Here is a 26,649-nt window from a genome sequence, read left to right on the forward strand (position 1 = left end):
TTTTTTTTAAAAGAAGTCTTACACTAAAGTCTGCCTTTGCTTCTAAATGCCCAAGGGCCTTCAGCAGTGACATTATCCTTGTGAAGCCTCAGTTTCCTCATCTGGAAAGTGGAGGTAAAGTGACACCACTTCTCTAGAGTGGTGTCAGGGTAAAGTTAGGTAACAGGTACAAGTGTTCAGTACCTGATACTACCCCCTCCAAATGGGGTGAACTGGAAGAACAGCCGGGGCATTGTTCTTTGGGTTTTATACTTGGCTTCAGAAGAGCATTGTTAATCCAAATATCCCCAAAGGAAGAAACTGGACATGGGACAGCTGGACTCTGAGTTGGAATGTTGGTCATGAGGGTTGATTCTGGACCTGCACTGGACAAGTCATGGGGAGTGACGCTATTGTGCAATGCATTTTCTGAAATTATTTTTAAAACTGATTATAGAAAATGTAAAATATATATACTAATAGAAGTAATAGTATAATAATCCTCATGTATTCATCATCTAGATTCAACAGTTATCAATGTTGGGTCAGTGTTCATTGCACCATGTTCTGATTCTTTGAAAACCTATCATCTCTGCATGGTCTCTAGGGTGGAACTTTTCCTTGAAATGTTCCATGAACCTGATCAGCCCATGGCCACTCATTCTGAGAGAAAGGAAAGGAATGAACACCTACTCTGGCCAGGAAGGCACTGAGTGTGGAATTCTGTTTCAAAATTTTCCAGAACTCTGGGAGAGAGGAATTACTGGTGCCTTTGGGAAAAAGAGGAAACTGAGATTCAGGGAAGTGACGTGATTGGCCCCAGGTGACTCTGCTGCTGATTGGAAGAGCTGGGACCCCACTGCTTGAGCTCTTTCCATGATGCTATGCAAGTTGACCTTTCTGTATAAATGGGTACTTATGATTCATTAAAAAAAATTCCACCCACATTCCGGTCCACAAAACTACGGACTTTGATGGTCTTTCTGCCTGGTGTTTGAGTGGAAAGTCAGGATCATTCCCAGAACTGGCCTGAGTGGGTGTTGGGGGTAGGGCTGGAGCTGCAGGCAGGAGTTTGTCAGTCAGCCTCTGGGCTGTATGCAGTGCAGCCCAAGAAGCTCGGGTTGTCGCCACACCTGCCACCCCCTCAGTCCTTCTGAAGTCACAGAGACAGTGGATGAGCCTCACTACCCATATCGTAGGGAGTAGGGTTCTCCTTACTTTGATGGCGATTCTCAGAGACACGTCTCGGATGGTATTGAGTGGTGGGTACAGTCTCCCCTGGGACAGATGATGTTCAGAGACCTCGTGGGCAATTTTCTGGGGAGAGAGAACCAAGAGGAAGAAGCTCAGTTTCCGTCTTCCCAGAACAAGCCCAACCCATCACACCGAAGACTCCTCTCCCAGGTCACACAGGAAGGCTCTGGCAACCATGTTTCTGAACAATGGGGGGATTTGCTTTCAGGCCGACTTCAAGCAGGACCTGACTATTTCCAACCAGTGGGAGTTTCAAACAGCTCTGCCCACAGCCATAGGACACACCACCACCACTGACTGTAGCAATGAGAAGAAACACAAGCACAGAATACGGGAGACAGAACCACAGCACAAAGCTGTAGCTAGTGTTCACATAGTTTGGGGGAGGCTGGAAACCCTAGGAGACATCTCTGCATGGCTACACAGAGCTGACACTCAAAAGACCAAGACATAGGAAGAAGAAACCTGGTGGTAACTGGTGGGACTCAGGAATGGGGCCAAGCAGGGCTGCATTTGGTCTCTCTCCAGTGCCATGGGGAGGGGGTGTGAGTGGATTCGGAGATCAAGTAGAGTCTTTGGAGCTTGTGGGCACAAACAGAGACATTTCTATGCCTCAGAGTCAGGTTAAATGTGAAGTGCCCAACATTTAGGAAGCACTTGATAAATAATAACTGTAACTGTAATTATCAGTGAGCATTATTATGAAGGGTGCTGTCATTCTTAAAGAATTCTTTCATTGTTTTCACTGTGTCTAGTAAAGATTGCTTTTGGGAGCTTTTCTAGGGAGATACCTGGAGCAGGGGCATCCCATGCCTCTAGATCTGTGCTCAAGATCCGGGTACTCAGAGCAAGCAAACCAGACATGCAGCCCATCCCCTTCCTTACAGACAGCTGCTCTAGTGGGGCTTATTCTGCCAGCAGTTTCCCCAGTGACGTGGCCTAGACCCGGGGCTGGAAGAACCCGTTGCCTGTCATGGTTCACAGGCCCACAGTTTCAGACGTCTTAGGTGGCATCTCCTCTGTACTAGGCATCTAGAGGGCCACTGCTGGGTGCCAGGGAGCAGTACAAGGTATGTCTCCTTACTGCCAGCGCCCCCTGTTGGCACCCCTCCCATTGACTATTTCCTTTCCCCCCATTAAAAACCCTGTGTGTGTTTTGAGAGAAGTTCAAGCCTCACAGTGGTTTTGAGAGAAGCTTGAGGTCCAGGCCCTTTGGTATCCATTGCCAGGATTGGCAGCAGGTGAGCAGAAGAGACCAGAGGAGGAATCTTTGGGGGTAGATCATAGGTCCTATTGGGAGGATTGCGAGTGATACCTCTGCTGTCAGGAGGAAGATCTCATCTGGGATGTGCCGGATCCCGCCGGCGATGACTCCCAGCGCCACTCCAGGGAACACATAGGCGTTGTTTCCCTGGCCCGGAATGAAGGTCCTGCCGTCTTCCAGAGTCACATTCTCAAAAGGACTTCCGCTGGCAAAGATCCCTCGGCCCTGGAGGCAGGAAGAAAGTCAGAGACGAACTGGAGATCGGTTTCGGCCAGCAGTGGTGGCCTAGTCTTATGTCTCAATGCTGGACCTTCCTTCGTCCTCTCCCCAATGCTCAGCATCGTGCCGAGCACACTGCACTCATTCATGACCTTAGCCCCACTGTTACATGGTAGCCAAGAAACTGCTGAGAGGTGAAAGTGTACCTTTTTCACCTGTCACCTCCTGGGAGGGCCAACCCAGGACGTGACAGTTATGCATGTGACCTTGCATTCTGGTCAAAGCTCTGTGTTATTAGAAGAACCATGAGCAGTGTAGCTCAATGGGAAGAGCTTGGGCTTTGGAGTCAGACCTGAGTTTGAGGGTCAGCTCCAACTCCTTATTGGCTCTGTGCCCTTGAGCAAGTTACTTCATCTTTCTGAACCTCAGTTTGCTCATCAGCAATGTGGGGACTTTTTTCACCCTCAGAGGGTTACTCATAGTTATTGCTACTATGTCCTCTCAGCCTGGGGAGGGAAGGACTCCTTGCTGACCTCGGTGACCTGGTAGCACTTCTCAGCTGTACACTCGGCCTTGCTGGTGGGGTTGCTCAGGGCAAAGATGATAGGGCGCTCGTGGAAGGAGGCCATGTCCCTCAGAATCTGCTCCGTGAAGGCTCCTGCGATGGCAGCAACACCTACAGGGGAAAAGGTGGGTAGTGGGGATGCCTACTCTGTATAAACAGCCCATTCCCCTCCTGGTGGTAGGGTGCGGGAACGAGGTGCAACATGAAAGACTCATGAGTCTTGGGGATGGCATCTGACACAGGGATGGGGGGAGCAGAGAGAAAAGGGTCCTTCTGGTTGAGCTGGCTGAGACCTCCTGTTGATCCCTGAGGACCACTGGTCTACTTCAGGTCCATACCCAGGTAGGGTGCACCCGTGAAGGCATTTCTGGACCTTGTCCTTTATTGTAGGCTACTCCTGCCGTACAGGGAGGAATACCAGGGCCCCTGCCTGAGAGAAGGAATGCTCATTTCATCCTGGTTAGAGAAACCAGCTCTGCGCTCTTCCACAGTACTGTACAACCGCATCTTTAAGCCCCTTGATGCCTTGATGCCTTGGTTCTATGGTTTTTACACAGTAGTCACTCAATAAAAGTATTGGTATTGAATTAGACATGGGATAGGGGAAAGAGCTGTGTTTCCATGGGCCACTTATGCCTCTTTGCTGAGCCTCAGTCTCCACCTGCAATCAAGAGGGTTAGCTGGGCTGGGCAGTGAGCTGCCTCCCTCCTCCTACCTATGATGGCCGTGGGCTTCACCAGCCTCACCACCTCCTCCAGGGACTTCACTTCAGGATGGTCCTGGGCAAACATCTCCTTCTCATGGTTTAGGTGGCTTCTTCCCTGCAGGAAAAGGAAGAACTCGAAGCAGCTGTAGTGAGAACCTCTAGGGAGGGGCATGGATGCATTTGGAGACTTGGAGCATTTCCCACTGAGCCCTGTGCTTTGGTCTGAGCCATCAGGAACCTTGGGACCTGCCCTCTTGATCAGATTTCCTGGCAGAACCGAAGGTAGAACTTAAGGATTTTTAGTGTGTGTGTGTGTGTGTGGATGGTGCTTTTATTTAACCCAAACCATCTATGGAGAATCTATAAAGCCCATCTTGGAACTGCTGGGTCCTGGCTTCCTGGGCCAGAACAGAGAGGCTCTCAGGAAATGCGTGAGTCTAACCAAGACCCCTGGCCCCAAGGCATCCAGCACCCAGGTCCAATTGACAGATGGGGCCTGAGGGAACGAATCTGCATGCATTTTATGAGCCATTAACCTCCCTGTGAACAATACCAGGCCAAGGTTCAGAACAGGCTTACTATGGCTGGCTACACCACCAGATCAGCCAGATTGCTTCCGTTTCACCTAACAGGAGTCAGTGGGTGACAGGCTGGTAAATGGGTACAAACGTTTCTGATGACTCATTTGGGTTGTAGGCCAAGGTCCAGAACAGGCTTACAATGGCTGGCTACACCAGACCAGCCAGATTGCTTCCGTTTCACCTAACAGGAGTCGGTGGGTGACAGGCTGGCAAATGGGTACAAACGTTTCTGATGACTCATTTGGGTTGCTCTCCTCATGAAGAGTGAAGAGATCAGCTTGAGAGATCTTTTAATAGGAGTGGCTCAATGGGGTTAGCAAAATGATGTTGAAAGATGGGCAAGAGGGAAGTGTGGCAGCCTCTACCTGTGCCTAGATTATGCTTTGGAATGACCTGGGGTGGGAGGAGGTGTCTCCAGGCCTCAGTTCCTTCCAGCAGTAACCTGGCTCTATATGGAACAATAGGAAGGTCAGTTTATACTAAGGGGTCTCTGCTATTCTTGGTTGGTGGTCCCACATACTTTCCCTGTTCCTATCTCTGTTTTTTTTTTAAATCTCTCACTGACATTCTATGTTAGTGACATTCTGGGAATAAAAACGTGGAACTCTTGAGTGAAGTCCCAAGGGAGGAGGTCATCTGATTGTGCCCCTCACCACATCCCAGTCAGAAGCTGGACTGTCTCTCTCCCATTCCCTCTTTCACTCATATGTCAAACATTAGTTATGCACCTACCATATGCCAGACATTGACATAAGACTACAGAGACTAGTGGGGAGACAGACTAGTAAAGGGGCAACTGCCCTATAATGTGGTAAGTGCAATTTATGGGGAGGGGGCTAAATGAGTATAGATGTAGTAAATTGAGACCTAGATGCTCAGAGGAAGCTTCTTGGAGGAGGTAACATTTGAGCTAAACCAGCAGGTTAAGGAGGAAATGGATGGGACGTGTGGAATTGAGAGTGGGTGTGAGGGAAAAGAGAAGGGCATTTCAAGCAGAGGAACAAAATGTGCAAATATGTGGAACAGAGCGTGTGTTACTTTTGGACATGATTCATTATGGCTGGAGGTTCGTACAGGCAGGGAGTGGTGGGAGATAGGGCCGGATGGGGCACACATACACACACTTGCACACATATTCAAAGCTGCTGGACAAAAGCGATTAAGGCTACTTTACAATGAGTCTTTTGCTTTCGAGTCTTTTGTCCTCTATTCTGTCTGAGCAGTTTGTCCCTTGGAGACCTCATCCTGTCTACTTCCAATAGCCTCCAGGTCTGCAAACTGACAGTACCTTGACAATGAGTCCTTTGGAATCCACCATCCAGATCTTCTTCTTGGCCTCTGCCTTGGGTATGCCTTCTTTCTCTAGGGCCATGACAAGGAGGTGGGCGATGCCCATGGCTGCCTGGGAGGTATCAAATGGTGAATGCTCAGACATAGAGCAAACAACTACTCAGCATTTACCAGATGTTTCACCAAGATGCTGTCTCCTTCCCCCTTACTTTCAGGAGACCCAGTTAAGTCCTTGCCTCGAGTCATCCAAATGCTGGGGCCCAGGCTGCTGCAATGATCACAACGCACCTGTGATTCTGACTTGAGCCCAACCCAGGCATGTGCCCTTGACTGGAATCGAACCTGGGACCCTTCAGTCCACAGGCCAACACTCTATCCACTGAGCCAAACCAGCTAGGGCAAACCACCACCCATTCTTATTCTCCGACTGGAACAACAGTAGAGAGCCCCTGATGGCACCTACCTCACCTGCACCTTGGAAAACGAACATGTGATTGGAGAGCTTGTTCTTGGTGATTCTCAGAGCAGCCAGGATCCCTGCCACAGCGACGGCGGCTGTGCCTGCAACAGAATGGACTGAGGTCAACCTCTGGCGACTGGGTATCAACCCCCAAGAGAAGACTTGGCAGGGTTTCCCACACCTAGAATTTGTGGTGGGACAAGCCACTTTTCTTAGCCTTTATAGAAGTTAAGCCTGAAGGTATGAAGGGTTTTAAAGCAAATCCATGCCCTCTTCTGCAGATGATTGTTATTTTGAGAAACAGCTCCTGATTGTTACTCAATCCTGGGAGAGAAGATCAGAGAGTCAGGTGCTGCTATGACCATCATTTATAAATGAAATGACAAGGACAAATATAATGGAACCCACAATAAAGTGTAAGAAATTCTTTGTTTAAGGGTAAACAATAACCATATTAAAAACAAGGCCGCAAACTAACTATGAGACATTAAGTGACCATATGACCTGAGCTGTCTATCTTATCCACCAAGTCATAAGGTTGGCTGGACCCAGAAGCATACCATCATCAAATGGCATGAGCAGCCCAGAAGGTATAAGTCCCATGAGCAGGTGGCTCAGATTTGCTTGACACCTACTCCTGCTGCATGACTTCCTCTCTCTCAATCCACACCTAAGGCCCCAAAAGGAATTCCTCATGACCAGCTGACCAAGGAGAAAATAACTTGGACTTGATGGCAGTATATATTCTTAATGATCTGCTACTATCAACTAGAAGTGTATGGTTGTAGTTTCACAGCCCCAACATAAAGGTAGCCCTAAGGGTATTGGTGAAGGAATTCTTTCCTATGCACATGACTTCAAATCACAAACTTGGTTGTCCACTTTGGTCCAAGAGTTGGCTAGGTCCTCACTAGTTCATGGGCAGTTGCTAATGGTTTAGCTGGATGGTCAGGGATTTAAAAAGAACAAAACAGTAAGATTGGTGATGAGGAAGTCTGGTGTGTGTGTGGGTGTATGGACCTCTTGAAATGGGTACAGAGTGTGAAGATATTTGTGCCCCATATGAAAGGTAACCATAGGGCATAATGAGACTAGGTTCTTAATAATCAGGTGGACAGCATGGCATGTTCTGTGTATGTTAGCATCTTTCCCCAGTCACCTAGAATTTGTTCAACAAGTTTATGTACAAAGTAGTCATGGTGACAAGGATGGAGGCTATGCATGGACTTCCTCTCACTACTGTGACTGCCAAACGATTAACCTGTCAATGGCAGAGACCAAGCTCCTGATGTGGCACCATTCCCTGGGAGGACCATCCAGCTGGCAGCAGAATGATTACATTGGACTCTTTTGATTATAGACAGGAAAGAGATTTGTCCTCATGGGATAAACTTGTATTTTGGATATGGATTTTCCTTCCCTGTCCATAATGCTCTGTCAGTGCCATCATCTGTGGATGTTTGGAATGCCTGTTCACCATCCTGATATATTCCAGACAACAAGGCTTCTTTCTAATCAAGGAATTCATTTCAGAGTAACAGAAGTGAAGCGATAGGCTCAGACCCTTGGATTCAGTGGTCTTGACATGTACTCTCTCACCCAGGAGCAGCTGGCCTCAAAGATCAGTAGAATGGGCTACTGAAGACTTACTTACGACTTAGTTCAGGTAACACTCTATGAAGAAGGTAAGGTTCTGTTTTACAGAATGCAATATAGAATTTGACTTAGCAAACAATGCATTGTGCTTCTTCTCCCACAGCCAGAATGCTTGGTTCTGGAACTCAAGGGGTTGCAGTGGGAGTGGCTCCTCTCACCATTTCACCTAATAACTCACTTGCAGAGTTTTTGGTTTTTGTTTTGTTAATCCTCACTTGAGGATATTTCCCCCATTTTATTTTAGAGAGTGGATGTGAGGAAGTGACAGAGTGTGAGAGTGAGAGCGAGAGCGAGCGAGAGAGAGAGAGAGAGAGAGAGAGAGAGAGAGAGAAACATTGATGTGAGGGAGACACACGCATTGGTTGCCTCCTGCACATGCCTGGGCCAGGGCCAGGGATTGAGCCTGCAAAGGAGAAAGGGCATTGGTTGCCTCCTGCACCAGGGCCAGGGCCAGGGATTGAGCCTGCAAAGGAGAAAGGGAGAGGGAGAGGGAGAGGGAGAGAGAGCTAGAGACATAATTAATCGGCTGCCTTCTGCACGTCCCACACTGGGGTTCGAGCCCGCAACCTGGACATATGCTCTGACCGGGAATTGAACTGTGACCTCCTAGTTCATAGGTCGATGCTCAACCACTGAGCCATGCCAGCTGGGCTCATTCTTAAACTTGATTAACATTCAACACCATAGGACCACATTTATTCAAATCAATTTCCTAAGTTTGTATATGAGGTTTATCTCCAGTCTTGTCTGTGTCCCAACAATAGATGGCAAATTTCTTGATTTGGGGAGGTGTACCTGCAACAGTCTGGGTCCCTCAGCAGGCAGACTCCATCAAGGGCTATGGCTGGGAATGGCGCCTCAAGAATACTCTGGGCGCCTCAAGGATACACTGGCCACCTCTGCCATCTTGGCTTCTGACGGTGAGCCCCCTTTATATGTTTTAATGTAAAGATATTTATTTAATCCTATTTTTGCAACCCACACCCCCATTCTTTTGACATTGTTTCTGTAAATGCTAACTCTGACTAATATGTAGCTTGTAGATAAACAGCACACTTGCATTAGAATCCTACGAACTAATTGCAGAAGATACAGACTCCAACCTTCAGTCACCCCAGTTCCGGGAGATTTGCTGACCTTCAAAGGTGAAGGAGAACGTATAACCAGGATGACAAAGACCAGGATGACGCACACCAGACCATCACTTGACCAGTTTTGAGATCCTTATGGGAATGGACTATGCTGGCCTGCACATAGAGAACTCTACAGTCCCTGCCCATTGATTTCTTCATTCTGCTTTCCCTCTCCCTCCCTATAAAAAGCTCTGTCTGTACTGAAATGTAGAGATGGGCTTTGGACAAGAGTCCCCCATCTTCTCGAGAGACTGGCACGCAAATGCACCTCTTTCTTTTTTAACCAGCACCTGTCTTACCAGGTTGGCCTTCAGGCAGTTGGACCTTGGTTCCGTTTTCACTATTGTCCCCATTTTACAGATTAGGAAAATGAGGCACAGAGCAGTTTGTTGAGTTGTTCAAGATCACATAACAGAATGAAGCTTTGAACTGAGGGAATCAGGCTCTAGGGCTTCTGCTCATAATCCCTGAACTACACTTCATTGGGTTAGTAAGAAGGAGGAAAACCTTAAATAGTCTACATATCATGATTCTAATTATAAAAAACATACACAGAAAATCTGGAAGGAACTACAAAATACTAATGGTTACAGGGTGGGAGTATGAGTGAATTTTCGTTTCCTGTTTTCTAGGGGGTTTGTTTTTGTTAGCTCAGGGTGGAGCCTTCTCCCAGAACATGGGTTGGATTTATACCTGGCTTAGAGGCTGTGTGGTGGGCTGAGACAGGGGGCACAGCAAATAGTCAGAGTCCAATAAATGCACATTCATCATTGCAGATAGCAGAAGGCAGGACCCGAGGCAGGACCATACTCCCCAGGCTCTCAGCCTTCACACACCTATGGCCTGGAGGGACTGCTGAAATGTCAGCAGGATCCAGAGCCAGGGCTGAGGACCTCAGGGGCTTTCTAACACTGTCTGAGGGTCCCAAAGGAGCTCAGTGTGCATTTCATGAAGGCCTACCAGGCGAAGGCACCACCGTGGAAGACAGATGAATCAAACCTGGTCCCCGCACTCAGGTATCTCCCAGTTTATACAAATAACTGTAACACAGAGGTCATTGTTTCAAACCATTGCATTCCTTCATTTATCGATTGAGCATAGATTATCTACCAGACTCTAGGGCAGCGGTCGCCAACTGGTGGTCCACGGACCGCTAGTGGTCTGTGAGGTCCGAAAGGTTGGCGACCGCCGGTTTAAGGAAACCTTTGGAGGGTACTGAGGATACCAATGGTAACAAAATAGGTTCATTCCTGCTTCAGAAAGAAAGAAGCTACTAAATGAGTGTAAGTGTGATGACTGTTACAGAGTTGTTCATGATGCTCTTTTTGTCAGTTTACATGTAGAAAGGTATACTATCACTATCAACCCACCTTTGCAGCTTCATCACTCCGCATGCACCCTATGTGCCAGTTGCATCGTTCACCATTCCCTAAGAGGCCACATCCATTTTTTCCACTTCTGTGCGTTGCCCCTGCTGTTTCCATGAGAGAGAAACATTGATTGGTTGCCTCACACATTGATTGATCCCCTTCCTGGGATCAAACCCTCAACCTGGGTATGTGCCTGACTGAGAATCAAACTCACGACTCTTCAGTGTGCAGGATGACGCTCTAACCACTAAGCACACCTGCCAGGGCTCTGATATCTACTTTTAAAATATATATGTGTATTTAAAAAATATATTTTTATTGATTGCAAAGAGGAAGGGAGAGGGGGAGAGAGATAGAAACATCAATGATGAGAGAGAATCATTGATCGGCTGCCTCCTGCATGCCCCTTACTGGGGATTGAACCCACTACCTAGGCATGAACACTGACCAGGAATTGAATCATGACCTCCTGGTTCATAGGTCGATGCTCAACCACTGAGCAACACTGGCTGCACTGATGTCTACTTTTATCTAAGCTTGGCTATGTCATGGCCAGGCTCATTACTGTACTGCATTTAAAAGGAACACCCAATCTGACATCCAAGAAAGCATAAAAAAGTGGTTTAGATAGTTATTTAAATCACTGACAGAGGTTGTGAGATTTGCATGGTATGACCCTCCTCCCAAGTCCCCAAAACCCCATTGTCCATCATTTTCTCAAAGTCCACTTATCGTGGTGGCTATTCCCCAGTTTTCCGTCTCCCTGCAAACAACCTCATCTGTCTTACTTTTTGCCTCTCAAAACCCACTTTCATTTGTCCTTCCAAGTCAGAGTCTGTAATCCAAAAGATCTCCAGATGATTTACATGCCCATTTAAGTTCGAGACTCACTGAACTAGATGACTTCTCTAGGTGAAGTACTAGTTTCCTTCCACTGGACAGAGAGGGTGTTTCCTGCTCCGCTGATTCTATTTCTGAACTGCCTTCTGCCTTCCGAAAGGAGAAGTACAAAGCACCTGCCACTAGATGGCGCCAAAGATATTTCATCACCAAAGCTCCCCCAAACACTGCCATCTTGATGAGTCTTTTTTTCCTTGGGTGTTAAATATCTTTTGTGGTTAGAAGCTGCAGGTTGAATAATGGCTTACATGAGAAATACAGAAGTGGCCTATTATGGAAAGGTGAATTTTCAGTGCTAAAATCCAGTGCTGGATGAGGATTGGAGAGCATGACATCCAACAATTGTACAGAAAAGGAAACGAGGCCAGAGAGAGGCAGTGGCCTGACTATCTGTCACTCAGTTGGAAGCAAAGCAGGGAAACCTGGGTGCTACTTCAGGGTCTAGGCAGCTCAGACAGCCTTTCCTGACTCTAAAGGTGAAGGTGGCAGGAGCAGCATTGATGGGGTTTCCCTGGAGGAGAACTGAGGTGTGGGAGGTAGAGGGAGATGAATTTAGGCAGTGGCTATACATGTTCAGTTGTGACTCTGGAAGAGGCGGAGAGCACAAACATATGGGGAAAATTCAATGAAGGATACCAGGCAATTGTCATTTAATGACCACTCTCACCATGACCTCGGCTCTATGCATGTGCTTACCTGCATTTGCTCATTGAGTCTTCACAACAACTCTGTGAAGTTGGTTCTATTTTCCCCCATGTCCCTCTCCAAAGTGGAAAGTGAAGTTCAAAGAAAAGAGCAACTATCAGGAGAGAACTTCTGAATCCTCTCACCACCAACTCTATAAACCCTGCTTCTCCAAGCCCATATGCTCTGCCATTCCTTGTCTTACCATGGATGAACTGCCCTGGCTCCTAGCTAACGCTGTCTCCAGGTCTGTCTGTTCGGATCCCATCATTTTGCCCACTCAGGGAATTTGTCTTGTAGCTCCCTCCCCTTGTTTCTGCATCCTCTATTCCTCCCTATCTCCTGGATCACCGCCATCAGCATACAAATATGCCATAAAGCTCCATCCTAATAAAGCCTTTTCTTGACCCTGTAGTTCCCACCCTATTTCTCACTTCCCTTTATAGCCAAACTCTGCTAATGAGCAGAATTTACTCATTGACTCTGTTTCCTTTGGTCTCCCTGAAACCCAATCCAATCAAGTGACTTCTCACTATCTCTTGTCAAGTCATCAGCACCTCACCTTGCCAAATTGATTTATTACTTTTTTTTATAGAGAAAGAGGAAGGGAGATGGAGAGAGATACATTGATATGAGTGATATATTGATTGGCTGCCTCCTGCACACCCTCTACTGGGGATCTAGCTGAAACCCAGGCATGTGCCCTGACCGGGAATTGAACTGGCAACTTTTTGGTGCACTGGAGGACACCCAACCAACTGAGCCACACTGGCCAGGGCCCACCTTGCCAAATTTAGTGATCAGGCTGCAGCCCTCCTTGTCCTTGCTCTCTCTTAGCAGCATTTGACACTGTTGCTCATTTTTCCTTTGGGAAACTCTTGGTATTTGGTTTCTGGAACCCACACTCATGGTCACCTTTCTGGGCTCTTCCTCTGAGTCTACCCTCTGAAGTGGCAAGTTATCCTAATTACAGACGGAAACTCAAGAGGAAAACAGCAGTTCTTCAAGCCCATATTATAAAGGTTGGCAAATAAAGTTATCTCTGTTATTAACTTTCATTTTGGGGGACGCCTGGGTAACATGTTAGGGATTTAAAAACGGAGAGGAAGGAAGCTGCTTAGCTCGCTGGAGGAAACCCCCGGAATAGCCCCGGGGTCCAAGGATGTTTTGGAACTTGGCTTGTGCCATAAATGGCATGGGCAGCAGAAAGCATGCCTGGTTGTTCCTCCTTCATGATGAAAGAAAAACAAATCTTCCTTTTCCGAGGGAGCTTTCCATAATTGTACTTCCTGCAAGCTGGGAACTGGAGGCTGCAGGTTCAGGAAATGCACCAAGGGCAGGCTGAAAACGTGGTTTCTGTTCTGCTTTTAGTAGTCACACAAAGTTACAGGAGCTTCCATGCTAAACAACAGATGATTGGAGAAAAGAGAGAGAAGTGGCTGTTTCTCAGATGAGGCCAGGCTGTGAGCAGGACAAGGAATTAAGCTCCCTGGGGTCTGGCCGAGGTGGATTGGTAGGCCTGAGGCCCTGGGGCCCGGGGGCGGCGACTCCCAGGCCAGGCTTGCTTCCACGAGCCACTGAACTACCACCATTCACGTGTTCATTAGCACTGAGTGGCAGTGCTGGGGCCTCACTGGGCTCGGCCTTGGGCATGTTGGATGAATGAACAGTTTTGTTCACAGGAAGTTCACAGTATAAAGGTCCAGAAAATTCAAGTTTTCCTTATTGGACATGAAGCAAAGGGCTTCTCCGAAGGCCTCAACCCTATTTCTGTGTCATGAGGGGACTTTTCTGAAGCCCTCGGACTCTCTAGAAGGTGCTTCCTGGCCCACGGAGAGGGTGGGGTTAAGCCTATTCTGCTGCAATTTGGAAGGAGCCAGAGGGAATAGTTACCATCTTCTCTGCTTCTTTGGGGATTTAATGGAATCAACAGGTTATGGGGGTGTCTCAGAGGAGCCAGGATCAGATGCAGGAGACTCATGAGAACCTCGGGACTGGGACAGCCTCGGAACACAGGACTAGTTTCACTGTGGGGGAGAGAGAATAGAAAGGTGTGTGTGTGTGTGTGTGTGTGTGTGTGTGTGTGTGTATGTGTGGCTGTCGCAGACCCCTGACAGCCAGAAATAACTCATAAACAGGACAAACCGGCTGAACAGTCTTCAGAGCTGGGCCATTCCTCCCCTTCCGCCCCTTTCCTACAGTGGCATCTGAGCCCTGCGGTACTGATACTGAGAAGCATTCTGCAGGTGGGTGACCACTGCCTAACGTCACCTCCTTCCAGCCCTGGGGAAAGGTGGGGACAGGTGTGGCCCTGGGTGCAGTGTCCAGGGGGTGGTGAGGCTTAAGTCCTAGGACAAAGAGAAATGAGCCAAGAGCAGAGGAGAGTTCTAGACAGAGGGGCCAGCACATTCAGTCGCAGAGTTGGCCCTAGCCAGTTTGGCTCAGTGGATAGAGCACTGGCCTGTGGTCTGAAGGGTCCTGGGTTTGATTCCAGTCAAGGGCACATGCCCAGGTTGTGGGATCGATCCTTAGTAGTGGGTGTGCAGGAGGCAGCCAATCAATGATTCTCATCATTGATGTTTCTATCTCTCTCTTCCTCTCTGAAATCAATAACAATAAAAATATATCAAAGTTGCAGAGTTGGCAGAGAATTCACAGGCATGGAATAATTCACTGGGCTGGAAGGTATGTGTGGAAAGGAGAGAGCTGAGGTGGGGCCTTGCCTCTCTCCTCCTCAGGACTTCCAGTCCTGTGCTCACAGGGGTCCTCTCCTCACCTCCCCCAAAGCCTCTATCTCAGGTCTCCACCCTTTCCCCTTCCCATACGTAAGTGTCAGGGGTCTACTATGCACTAGGGGTCTTAGTGCCAGGTTCCTGCTACACATCACTCCAGGCCTTACAACAACCTGGTGCCACAGACAGAGGGATGATAGAAATACTTAGTGAACTGGCATGGGCTGCAGCCAACAGCACAGAGCATAGCTTTGCAAAAGCATCTGGGTCATCCTGGCGGAACTGGCTGATGACCAGATGTGGCTGTTAATAGTACATCCATTTTATGTCCATTTTACAGATAAGGAAAAGAAGGCTGCGCGGGTTTAAGCCATTTGGCCAAAGCCACAATGCAGAAAAGTGGGCATTGACCTAGGCCTGTCTCACTCCAATGCCTGACAGGTAAGCTCTATGGCTCACAACGGAAAACTCGAAAACTTAACCGTGTGAGGAGGGGACGATGCCTGACATACCACACGGGCACCACCGGCCTTGGGGATGCGGCAGGCCTCGGGCAAGGCAGCCCACAGAAGGCTGGTGGGTAGGAGGGCGCTCTGGGGCTGACAAGCCGCTGGGTTTTCTGTCCCCAGCCACATGTTGTGGGCAGCTATTAGGGAGGCCAGGCGCCCGCGGTTACTGGCCAGCAGTGTCCTGGACCTGGCTCCTTTGGGAGGACAGGCATGGCCATTGCTCCTGCCCTTCCTCCTGCAGGTCTCTTCCCTCCTCAGTGCAGGGAGGCCTCCCGGGTCCCAGCTGCAACAACCAAGTCACCTGTGGCTTTTCCAAAATTCCCGAGCAGGCTGCCAGCGATGAGTCAGGGCCGCCGGCAGCCCTGGGCACCCGGAACCAGCCTGGGGTGCAGAGACTTTCCATGGGGCAGGGAGGCGGGCGGGGGAGCAGGGGCAGCCCTGGGGAGTATCACCCTCCTGCTGGGGCTCCAGAGGCCCTGCCCCTGGTTGGCCCTGTGGGTCGGTGACCCCAGGTGTGTGTGTTACAGCAAGACTGGCTGAGAGACACTTCCAGTCCTGGGCCCGAGCTCCCGTTCAGCACCAGGCCTGGCCCTGCTCTCCTGGGCTCAGTCTGCTGGGACCCCGAGGCCTTTAGTCGCATCTTCCCTTGTTCCACGGAGGACACCAGGCGGGGCTGATGTGCAGAGCAGGCAGGACGGCCCAGTCTCATTGTCATCAGGGCAGCCTGACCCCAGCCCCTGCCCTGTGTGGGGTCTAGTGGATTCTGGCCACTGGTCCTGCTGGGTGGCCTGGCCTGTCCCCAGCCACCACATGTGGCACGGTTTTGGTTTCTGATCACCCCTGTGATCGCGCTCTCCCTTTCTCCCAGCCCTCTTCAATTCTGTGCATGCCGGTGTTCCTTTCCTAGTTTTGAGCAAGGCATTGTAGTCTTACATTTCTTTTTTTTTTAACTTTGTATTTGGAGGCACTTCTAGCATGAGCTTAATCTTCTACGCTGCCCCAGTAGTCCTGGAGCTCCTCACCAGTCCCCTCACTGCCCACTGGGCAACAAGAGTGCTCATCATAGGCTTCTGGCCCTGGGCCCCTCGCTAACCAGCTGGTGACGTGGGCGAGACCCTTGACCTCTGTAAGCTTCATCTTTGAGTCTATAAACTCCGGGAGCAAGAGGAGGGAATGGGAAAGGTGAGGTGAGCAGCAGGATGCCGGAGAGCAGTGATGCCCACTCTTAATCCTTAGCAAGAAGACTCACTGCACCACCTCATCCACAAATAAGAAGAGACAGCCTGGTGTCGTGGAGAGAGGGTGGAGAGTTCCGAGTCAGAAATAACTAGGTTCAGTTACTATTATCCAGAAATAACTAGTCCCAGCTTCGTGCCTGTCTGCCTATGTGACCTGGAGCAAAATTCAACCCTTGAACTTCAGTTTCCTCATCAACGACATGAGACAGCAAAGGGGGTGGTGGTGGTGCAGTTTACAAGGAAGTTATCAGACAGCGTGAATGAAAACCACTTTGTACGCCGCTTGGGTTCTCTGAGAAGCAGATTCTGAGACACGTGGCATCCATGGGTGGGTGTGCTCATGAGAATGTTGATTTGCATGTGTAGACTTCATTCATTCATTCTTCAAACATGTGTGAAGCATCTTCGATGTGCCAGGCACTGTGTGGGGAGCTGGGAAATGGTTCACGCCTCTCTTGGGGAGACCAACAACCTGATGCAGGCATTTGGGGTACAGTGTGGTAAGGAGACTGACAGGGGAGCACAGGTGCTTGTGGGAGCATTTGGTGTTCATCCAAACCAGACTGGGGAAGTGGGGGCTGATGTGGGACCTTCCCTGGGACAGGAGACCCTTGAGCTGAGTCTTGAAGGGTGAGTAGGAGTTCGTTACTCATGTAAATGTGATGGGGAACACATCCCAAGCTGAAGAACAGGACTTTCACATGCAGAGAGAACTGACTGAGAAGGGGGGTGGGAGGATTAAAGTAAGGGTGGGTCAGAGGTCAGAGAGAGAGAGATGAGTGGGGGTGGAGAGGGGCACAGGCCTTATCCTTCCAGGGAGGGAGGGAGAGCTTTCTCAGGAAGAGGGTGTCGACAGCCACAGTTTCATCTCTGAGGTGCTCTGGCAGCAGTGTGTGTGTGTGTGGGGGGGGGGGGGCGGGTAGGGGCTGATGCACTGCCAGGCCTGGATGTGTCCCTCTGCCTGTGTTTATGAGGATGTACCAACACGTGGTGTGTGTGTCTGCACATCTGGAGTCAGTGCACCAGGTGTGCTGCCCACAGGGCCTTGTTTTCCGCTTCCACCCTTTGGCCTTGGCAGCCCAGGGGCTCAGGGGGATGGCTGTCCTGCTGCTGACTCACGGGTGGGTGCCATGAGGGGGGAGCTGGTCAGGGGCTGGCGGCAGGTGTTTCCTCCAGGGCAGGCATGAGTGAATGCTCCCTCCCCCAGCCAGTGCTGCTGGACCCCAATGCCCATCCCAGGCCCCTGCATCAGGGCTGGGGCACAGAGTGTGAATGGCTGAGAAGTTGCATGGGTTAGCTTTCCCTTCCTGGGTCTGCCCTCTCTGGGCACCCACTCTTCAGGCACTGAAGTCATATATATTGATCTTAATTATCTAAAATAGTAGAGGCCCAGTGCATGAAATTCAGCCCACCCTGCACCCTCTCGCAGTCCGGGAGCCCTTGGGGGATTGCCTGACTGCCATGGAGGTGGGAGAGGTTCCCGCCACCGCCGCTGTGCTCTCACCAGCCGTGAGCCTGGCTTCTGGCTGAGCAGCACTCCCCCTGTGGGAGCACACTGACCACCAGGGGGCAGCTCCTGCATTGAGCGTCTGCCCCCTGGTGGTCAGTGTGCATCACAATGATGGGTTGTTCTGCCTTTTGGTCAATTTGCATATTAGCCTTTTATTATATAGGATGCTTAACTGTACTCTTGAAATTTGACAACCGATGCAAAAACAACAACAATTGACCGAATTTCTTTAGCCCTTTATGTGGACCACTGGGAAGGAAGAGGCATTTGCTTTTGCAAGTGTGAGATCTGGGAGCAGTATAGCCAGTGTCAATGAACTTGGAATTTAGAGTCCAAATTTCAACTCTCTGCTTACTGGCTATGTAAGTTACTCTCTGTGCCTCCCTTTCTTCAATTATAGGCCATCAGAGATGATAATATCTTATAGGAGTAAATGTGTAATATGCTTATTACAACAGTGCCTGATGTATAATACATATTTAGCTCTAATCCCTAGCTGTTATTACCTGGGTTTGAATCCTCTTAGTTCATTTGATGAAAAGCTGTGACATGTTTGAGCCTCATCTGCAAAATGAGGGGTTGGCCCACCTTTTACTCCCAAAGATCAACACCTGTGCCCCACCAAAAGCAATAAAAAATAAATACCCTGCATGCCATCGAGGCTTTATAACAGCGGTTCTCAACCTGTGGGTCGCGACCCTTTTGGCAGTCGAACGACCCTTTCACAGGGGTCACCTAAGACCATCCTGCGTATCAGATATTTACATTACGATTCATAACAGTAGCAACATTACAGTTATGAAGTAGCAATGAAAATAATTTTATGGTTGGGTCACAACATGAGGAACTGTATTTAAAGGGCCAGAAGGTTGAGAACCACTGCTTTATAAAGTACTAGGAATGGCTCACAAAGCTCCTTACTGGGAACGCCTGGATCAGGAGAGATGATCCCTGAGGGACCACCTCTGCCACTCCAGGTTCACATACTGGCATCTCCACAGCAAGAAGCAAAGGCCTTCATATATTTCTGGTCCATAGAACAGGTGGCCAAGTTGACTCTGAACTAGAAGATGCTTCCCATTGGCTTTTGGAGTGCTCTGGGGCCTGGGGCCCCGGGGCCCAATGTCTTTCAGGGGCATCATTCTGAGTAGTATACATTCCAGCCAAGATACGAGGAGGGATTGTTCTGATTCCCTGACAGGAATACATCTTGTGTTTTGGAAAATCCAAGAGCAAGTTACTGTGGCCGGGGAAGACCACTTTTATGACCGTCTGAAGCGCTGGTACTTTCCAATACATTAGCTCTTTAAATTTTCACAATAATCTTCCAAGGCAGTTATTATCCCCATTGAACAGATGACGAAACTGTGGCTCAGAGACTCGATCTGCCCAAGTTCAAGTAGCTAGGAAATGACAGTGTTGCGTAGTATTTATCTCAGATATTAAGTTATATAATTTTTACTTTCCTCTGAAGTAGTGATGATCTCCATTTTATAGATGAGGCAGCTGAGGCTTAGCAAACTTAAGAGACTTGTTTGAGGTCACAGAGCTAAGAATTAGCTGCGTGGGAGTTGAAAGCAAGTCTAATGCTCTTTCTTCAACAGTTGTTGGCAGCAAACCAGCTACCAGATGCCCCCTCTTTGGCATCCAGGAGAGCCTTGTGAGAAGGCATTCATCCTCGGGGGCTTTGTGGGGCGGGGTAGAGACCTACCTTGGATGTCATCGTTGAACATGCAGTACTTATGGCGGTACTTGTTGAGCAGGCGGAAGGCGTTGGCATTGGCAAAATCTTCAAACTGGATGAGGCAGTTTATGCCAAACCTGTGGGGAGGGAAAGGAAAGAACTCGTGACTGCCTCCCGAGGCTGACCCCTAGCATTCCCCGGCCTGCACTGGGGGTGGGGAGGCTCCAGTGTGGCATGGCTCGTTCACTGGGGTCTTTGCCACCCAGCTGGCTCCTGGACTCCCAGCTCTGCCTGCCCCATTATGGATGAGATGAGGAAGGGGAAGAGTAAGGGCCCTGGGCTTGGAGGTCAGTAGAGCCCACATCACTGTCTCTAATGGTGGCTCCCATGGGCCATGGATGGCAGACCCATGTGGGCAGAAGGGCTGAGATGGGGCCTGCTCTCTCTGTGGCCTGTGGCCTGTGGCCATCTGGAATTCAAGCAGAAACCCTATTCTACACTCAAGTGTATGCAGAGAGCCGGCTTCTCCAGCTCCAGGGCCTGGGGAGCCTCTGTGGCCTCCTCATGTTCCCTGGGTGCATCCCGAGGCCTCAGGTTCCTCCACCAGAGACTCTTCTGGGTCCGGCACTGTTCCCGGAGAAGATGCAAGGGAGGTTGGGAAAGGCCACTGCATTAAGCCCCTGTCTTCTGCTCACTCCTCGGTGAGGGTGTTCTCCATCTTGAAGATACAGAAGACTCAGTCTAAAATGCAGGTCACCAGGCCCGTCTTCCAGGGATTCTCACTCAGAGAGTTTGGGGAGGGGCTCAGGAAACTGCATTTTATTGTGATATACAAATCCCCGTGAAACCATTGGCTCAGTCCAGCTAACTGACACATCCATCACCTCACACAGTTACCCCCTTTTTTTGAATGGTGGGAACATTTAAGATCTCCTCTCTTAGCAAGCTTCAAGTATCCGATACATATTAATTATTAACCATGGTCCCCACACTGTACAGGAATCTGAATTTTAGCAAGCACCCTGATGGTTCTGATCTGACAGTGCAGAGAGCTCTGAGAAACGCTGCCTTGGTGGGTGAAGACACGCCCACAAAGCCACCTGAGATGCCTTATTTATAATCTATGCCAGAACCGCCTCCTAGATTCCGGGGTCAGGTTAAAGTTTGTGTTCCTTTAAAAATGACTAGACTCACAACCTACTTTTGCTGTTGACATCGTCTGTGAGAAAGGTAAGAGCTAAGATTTCTCTTCTTTGACAGTGGGTTCCCTCAGCCTGGGCTTTCTGCACGCACTCCCCCCCCCCCCCCCCCCCCCCTTTCCTTCTTTGAACACCAGCATTCAGTCGTTCACCCCGGGCTTGCCCCCCCCCCCCCCCCCCCCCCGACTCATTCTTGCCCTTTGACCCTGGTTTTGGTAGTTTTGTTGTATTGTGTCTCTTATTGGAGTCTTTCTGGAAGCAAGAGTGATATGACTTATTCAAAATCACTCAATCCATGGACCAAACAGATAAAAAGACTTCATCCCATGGGTCAATTTGTGACTAATAGTATCTGAGGTCATGTTCATTGAGAAAAAAAATGACCGATTGATCAGCAAGGAGTGTCGAGAGGCAGGTGATAGAAGTGTTCTGCCATCCACAGCCAGGTGTGGCCTAGAGGCTCGGGACCAGCTGGGACAGAGGATTTATGACCTTGCTGAAAAGGTGGGTGGGGTGCACACTTCTGTGTGGGCTTCCTGTGCTATGGGGGACATCTGTCTCTGATGAGGCTGGTGGCTATGAGGGGTTGAGTAGCACGGAAATGGCCCATAAAACATTTTTTGCAACCTCATACGTTTGTGCATGACACCCTGTATAGTAGAAATGAAAATATTTGCTCCTACAATGAGCCTTCCAGAACCTTAGTGATTTAGGGCTGTTGGTGGGGGATCGGGAGGCAGGTTCATGTTACAGAGGCAGAAACGGAGGGGCAGTAACCTGCCGCAGTCCAGGGCTAAGAGCTCTGGCCCGAGGTTAAGAGGCTTGTGGACTAGACCTGGCTGTGCCACATACAACTGAGTGATCTTGCACAAGTCATGTCACTTTTCTATTCTGCCTCGGTTTCCCCATCTGTCAATGGGCACAATAATATCTGCCTGGACAACTTCTGTGGGCTGTTTGGAGGACTAAAAGCTGAAGGTGGCTTTTATTTTTTTATTTTATTTTGTTAATCCTAACCCGGGGATATTCTTTCCATTAATTTTTAGAAAGAGTGGAAGGGAGGGGGAGAGACAGACAGAGAAAGAAACATCAATGTGAGAGAGGCACATCGATTGGTTGCATCCGGCACACACCCCTACCAGGGCCGGGGATTGAGCCGAGGTACATGGCCTTGACTGGAATGGAACTCAAGACCTGAAGGTGGCTTTAAATTATAAAGTGCTAAACACATGTGTCATCCTGGCCACAAATCTTATTCACAGTCGCATAGCAAGTGCTGATGGGGGTAGGAGTGGGGGCTCACTGTGTCTCCTGACCACCTCCAGCTCCCTTCTTGTAGGATGAAGAGAAAGGATACATAAGACTTCCTGTGCACAAATATAGTGCTATGCTTGCCAAGCCAAAATTTACTGTGAATTTTTGTTGAGGGTGTGAATTTCAAGTATTTGATTCGGGAGGGGGAACAGAATGTCTTTGGTTGCTGGTGACATTTTGCTATATATAATCCTCACAAGACTCCCAGTGTAACTCCGCAATTGGCCTGGAGCTAAATGCTGAAAAGGTCAGACAGCAAAAGAATGTGATACATGGTCTCCTTTCTCCCTCTCTGTCTCTCTCTTACACACACACACACACACACACACACACACACACACACACACTTGACCTTTAAATAGCACCACTTGGAGGTAAAAATAAGGCCAGAGTTATAAAAATAAGCACTTTTGTTCAGTGCACTATTATTACTCTTTCGTGTTACATTCAGTTTTATATATGAGAACCTCCCAGGGAGCAATATGCTGAGATATTGAGTAAACCTTCATTAATTCAGGATGCTTTAACCCTAACTCGGGACTGCACAAAAGGCTATGTGAATCGCCCATCCAATAACCTAGACGGCATTCCTAGACCTGCTTGGACTTCACAACCCTATTCATCTTGGACACCCCTCCCCATAGCTGCTCCCTGACCTTTCCTCACCAGAAACCAGTCCTGCTCTAGCATCTCACACTGCCCATCTCAGTCTCTGAACTCAGCCTCTCTTTCCACCTCCCTCACTTCCACTGCACCTGTTCTTTGTCTCCACGGAGACCTTTGGCCCTTCACCAATGTCCCCCAGCCTCTTGCCCCCTCCTTTAAGGCTTTTCATTATGCCAGACCACTCACTAGTCTGAATCAAGGGTGGTTGTTTCAATTGCACTCTTAGCATCATCCAGCTGTCCACGTGTACATCTGTCCATCCATCCATCCATCCATCCATCCATCCATCCATCCATTCATCCATGCATCCAAAAGCATCTATTGATGCTTTAGGAAAGGGTATACATAAAGGAGCTGGTAAAAATTTAGTGTTGTGAGTTTGCCTGCCAACTTGTGAAACTAACTAAAAACCAATTAAAACCAGAAACACAATTTCAAAGTGAAAATGTACATGGCTTCGGTGAAAACAAACAAACTTTTCTCAATTCATCCATGGACATCCAAATATAGGTAATGAGCTTTCAGCATAACGCCAATTTAAATGTTAATTATAACTGACTTACATGGACTCATTAACTTGTCACTACTGACAACAATAGTAACAAAAATAGCTAAACTTCCCTGTGTGTTGATTACCTGGGGGGCATCTCCCTGAACTCTTTGCATGTTATCTCAGTTAACCCGCACGTGACCTTATGAAGTAGCCACTATTTCGGAGGAGTCCTGAGCTGTTGCCCAGGGGTTACTGATTCCATTGCAGTTGGAAAGTGGTGGGGCTGGAATCTGAAGCTGGCTCTAGCCCAGGGTAGAACTCACTTTAGTTTAGTTTTAACCCTTTGAGTGCCAACCAATATCCTAAGAACGATGCTAAAATTGCCAAGGCATTTTTGCTGATTTTACAGCAGTTTAGGAAAAAAATGATGAATCGCAAGTAAATGAAGTTACATATTCAAAAACTTAAGGAAACCTTTACTACATTGACATATTTAGCAATACCATCATCACTAATAAAAGCAGACTTAGAACTGGACGCCATTTCGAAGCTTTGATAGCGCTCCTGGCACTTTTGGCGAAAGACAGGAGGAGCGCGATCTTGCTCCCCGGCACTCTAGGGGTTAATGGCGATGTAAATTTGTAAAAGATAAGGAAGTGCCATGTGATGAAGAAAACACTGTCCTGGGAGAGAGGACAACTGCGTTTTCCCTCTGTCCCTGACATAAGCGCTGAGTGCTCTCTCTCTGGGTCTTAGTTTCCTGCTCTGAGAGTGTTGGTGGAGCAGCGTGGGCTACTTCAGACAGGGTTGGAGTAGACATGCTAGGAGCTTCACTCAGACATTTCTACAAGTCCAAAGTAGGGATTGCTGGTGATCCCGAGTAAGAGCAACACGTGACAGGGAAAGCCTGCGTCAGTACTGTAGAGTCCTTTCTGAGCTGAGACTCACCAGACCGGCTGAGTGCCCTGGCCCGGCCAAGGCAGCCACCCACCCGGTGGTGCAGCTGCAGCGGCAGGAGCCCCTCGGAAGGGACCCTGTGTAGGCCCCTCCTCAGGGCTCTGGGCAGTTTCCCGATTTTAGTGCTGGCAGCTACTGCTGACATCCTTGCCGGCCCAAGGCCGAAGGAGGCTCCTCCTTATCTGTCCCCTTCTGCACTTTTGAACTCTTCACTCTGAGCCTGGCGGGGGCTCAGGAACATCTGATGTGTCTGCAGGGGAGGATTCCTGCGACAGAGAAAGAGGCACCTCCCCAGCCACACACTGAGCTGACCGGATTTCTCCACCCTGGGGACTCGGCTGGGAAATGGCCTTGGCGCTGCCAGGGAAAGCAGTCCAAGGCCAGGGCTCACTTAGAGACTCCAGGCTGTCGAGTGGGTGGATGTTTTCCCCCAGCACCGCGCCTGGGAGCCCTGGTGAGCTGTGTGTGACACTGTGACAAGGCCTCCTGGGCACCTGCCACCTGGGTGAGGAGACTCTGAGGTGGCTGCCCCATCCTTCCTCCCAGCCAGCCAACCGGAGGCTGCGTGAGGGATGGGTGAGAGCAAAGCATTCCAGAGGCTGCCGACCTGGTTTCTCTTTCCATAGGTCAGGACCCGCCATTCTTTCCAACACCTGGGCCCGACCTCTTTCAGGCCTGGACAAACACAAGGGACCTGGGAGGAGCCTGTGTCCAAACAGAATGACTAAAAAGCACCACTCGGATTTCCATGGGAGCCCACTCTGTCCCCCCAACGAAAAACACGCATCCACGACTCCCAGGGCAGAGTGCTCAGTGAGAGCATCAGTCGTCACCCAATGCAAAGCGATTGCATTTATTTATGTTTTCCTTCCAGGAACTGGAGCTGACAGAATCATGGAGCTCTGGTCTTTGTTTCTATTTTACACAGTCCATTAAGCACAAGTCTCTTTTCAGCGGTTCTCAACCTGTGGGTTGCGACCCCTTTGGCGGTCGAACGACCCTTTCACAGGGGTCGCCTAAGACCATCCTGCACATCAGATATTTACATTACGATTCATAACAGTAGCAGCATTACAGTTATGAAGTAGCAACGAAAATAATTTTATGGTTGGGTCACAACATGAGGAACTGTATTGAAAGGGCCAGAAGGTTGAGAACCACTGCTTTAGATGCTCTCAGAAAGCGTTTCCGTGGCTAACTCCATTAGGGAAACTCTGAATGTTACATACAGTATATGCAATGCATATTAAAGGCTCTGAAAAGTCCTGCATTAAGAAACCTGTTAACCCAGCATTTTCTAAGCTTATTTGACCAGAGACCTTACCTTCTGCGTCCCACCCTCCCTACCTGTGCTGGAGTGAACTTGGAGAGACATGACCCTCTGCAGAAAGGATTTTTCCAGGTGGGGCAGGGTGGATCCAGGGCAAGGCCACCTCTCCCAGGGAACACTGCAATCGCCGCTCTGGCCAGGATCTTGTAGTAACTGATCTCACCTCCTCCAGGTTTATTCCCCTCCCCCAATCCATCCTCCCTGTCTTTCTAAACACAAACCTGTGCAGGCCACTTAATTTCTCACAGTCCTTACAGGGGTGGTGTTCACTTTGGCTCCAACCTCAATGCTCACCCCCTACCCGTGCCTTCGAACATCCTTGGCTTATGCTGCTGCTTCCCCACCACTGTGGGCCCTTGCACAGCGCCACGGTTTCCTCAAGTGCCTAGAAGGCCTCCTTTCACCAGGCCAACTCCTCCTCCAACTGTAAGTCCAAGCTGAAGTGTCACCTCTTCTAGGAAGGTTTCTCTGACCCATCACTCTCTCTACCCTCAGGGTAGCAGCAATTCTCTCCTCTGGGCTGCCATGCTACTCTGGACACATCTCTGTAATCGCACATATCACACTGCATCACAATTATTTATGACATTTCTGTTTTAAGTATTAAAGAAATGTATATGGCAGGGGATCCTCTTTGTATCGGGAGCTATCTTAGGCACGACCTAAAACATCAATTCAGCAAGCATTCCTAAGTGTCCACTGTGAATGAGGGACTGTCTTACCGGCGGGATTACAAAGGCAAACACAAGAATCTCACAGTCTGATGGGGGCACAAGAAAATGCAAAAACAGCTGCAACATACTGTGGCAAGGGTCATAAAAAGGTATGTGCTAGGTGTGGGGAGGCCTCAAAGGCAGCAGGCAGGTCTGCTGCAGGGGAGGCAGTGAGGGCTTCACAGCCCAGGAGACCCAGGTGCGGCTTGAAAAGAGCAGAGGCTCCTGGGCAGACTGTGTGCG

General features: G+C 49.2%; 1 protein-coding gene across 3 annotated transcripts in view; it reads right to left on the reverse strand.

The window, feature by feature from the left end:
• ME3 (malic enzyme 3, NADP(+)-dependent, mitochondrial) overlaps positions 1 to 26,649 on the reverse strand; it is a 185,077-nt gene that overhangs the window by 2,049 nt on the left and 156,379 nt on the right. For all 3 annotated transcript variants that reach the window (XM_014547182.1, XM_014547181.1, XM_005875629.2), the window contains 7 exons: positions 19,762 to 19,871; positions 6,322 to 6,419; positions 5,857 to 5,970; positions 3,997 to 4,102; positions 3,250 to 3,392; positions 2,549 to 2,722; positions 1,198 to 1,296 (listed from right to left, as the gene is read on the reverse strand). In XM_014547182.1, the coding sequence (XP_014402668.1) occupies positions 1,198 to 1,296; positions 2,549 to 2,722; positions 3,250 to 3,392; positions 3,997 to 4,102; positions 5,857 to 5,970; positions 6,322 to 6,419; positions 19,762 to 19,871 (844 nt within the window). The remainder of the gene's footprint in view (positions 1 to 1,197; positions 1,297 to 2,548; positions 2,723 to 3,249; positions 3,393 to 3,996; positions 4,103 to 5,856; positions 5,971 to 6,321; positions 6,420 to 19,761; positions 19,872 to 26,649) is intronic.

Source organism: Myotis brandtii, unplaced genomic scaffold, assembly GCF_000412655.1.
Source record: "Myotis brandtii unplaced genomic scaffold, ASM41265v1 scaffold468, whole genome shotgun sequence".
Classification (NCBI taxonomy): Eukaryota; Metazoa; Chordata; class Mammalia; order Chiroptera; family Vespertilionidae; genus Myotis; species Myotis brandtii.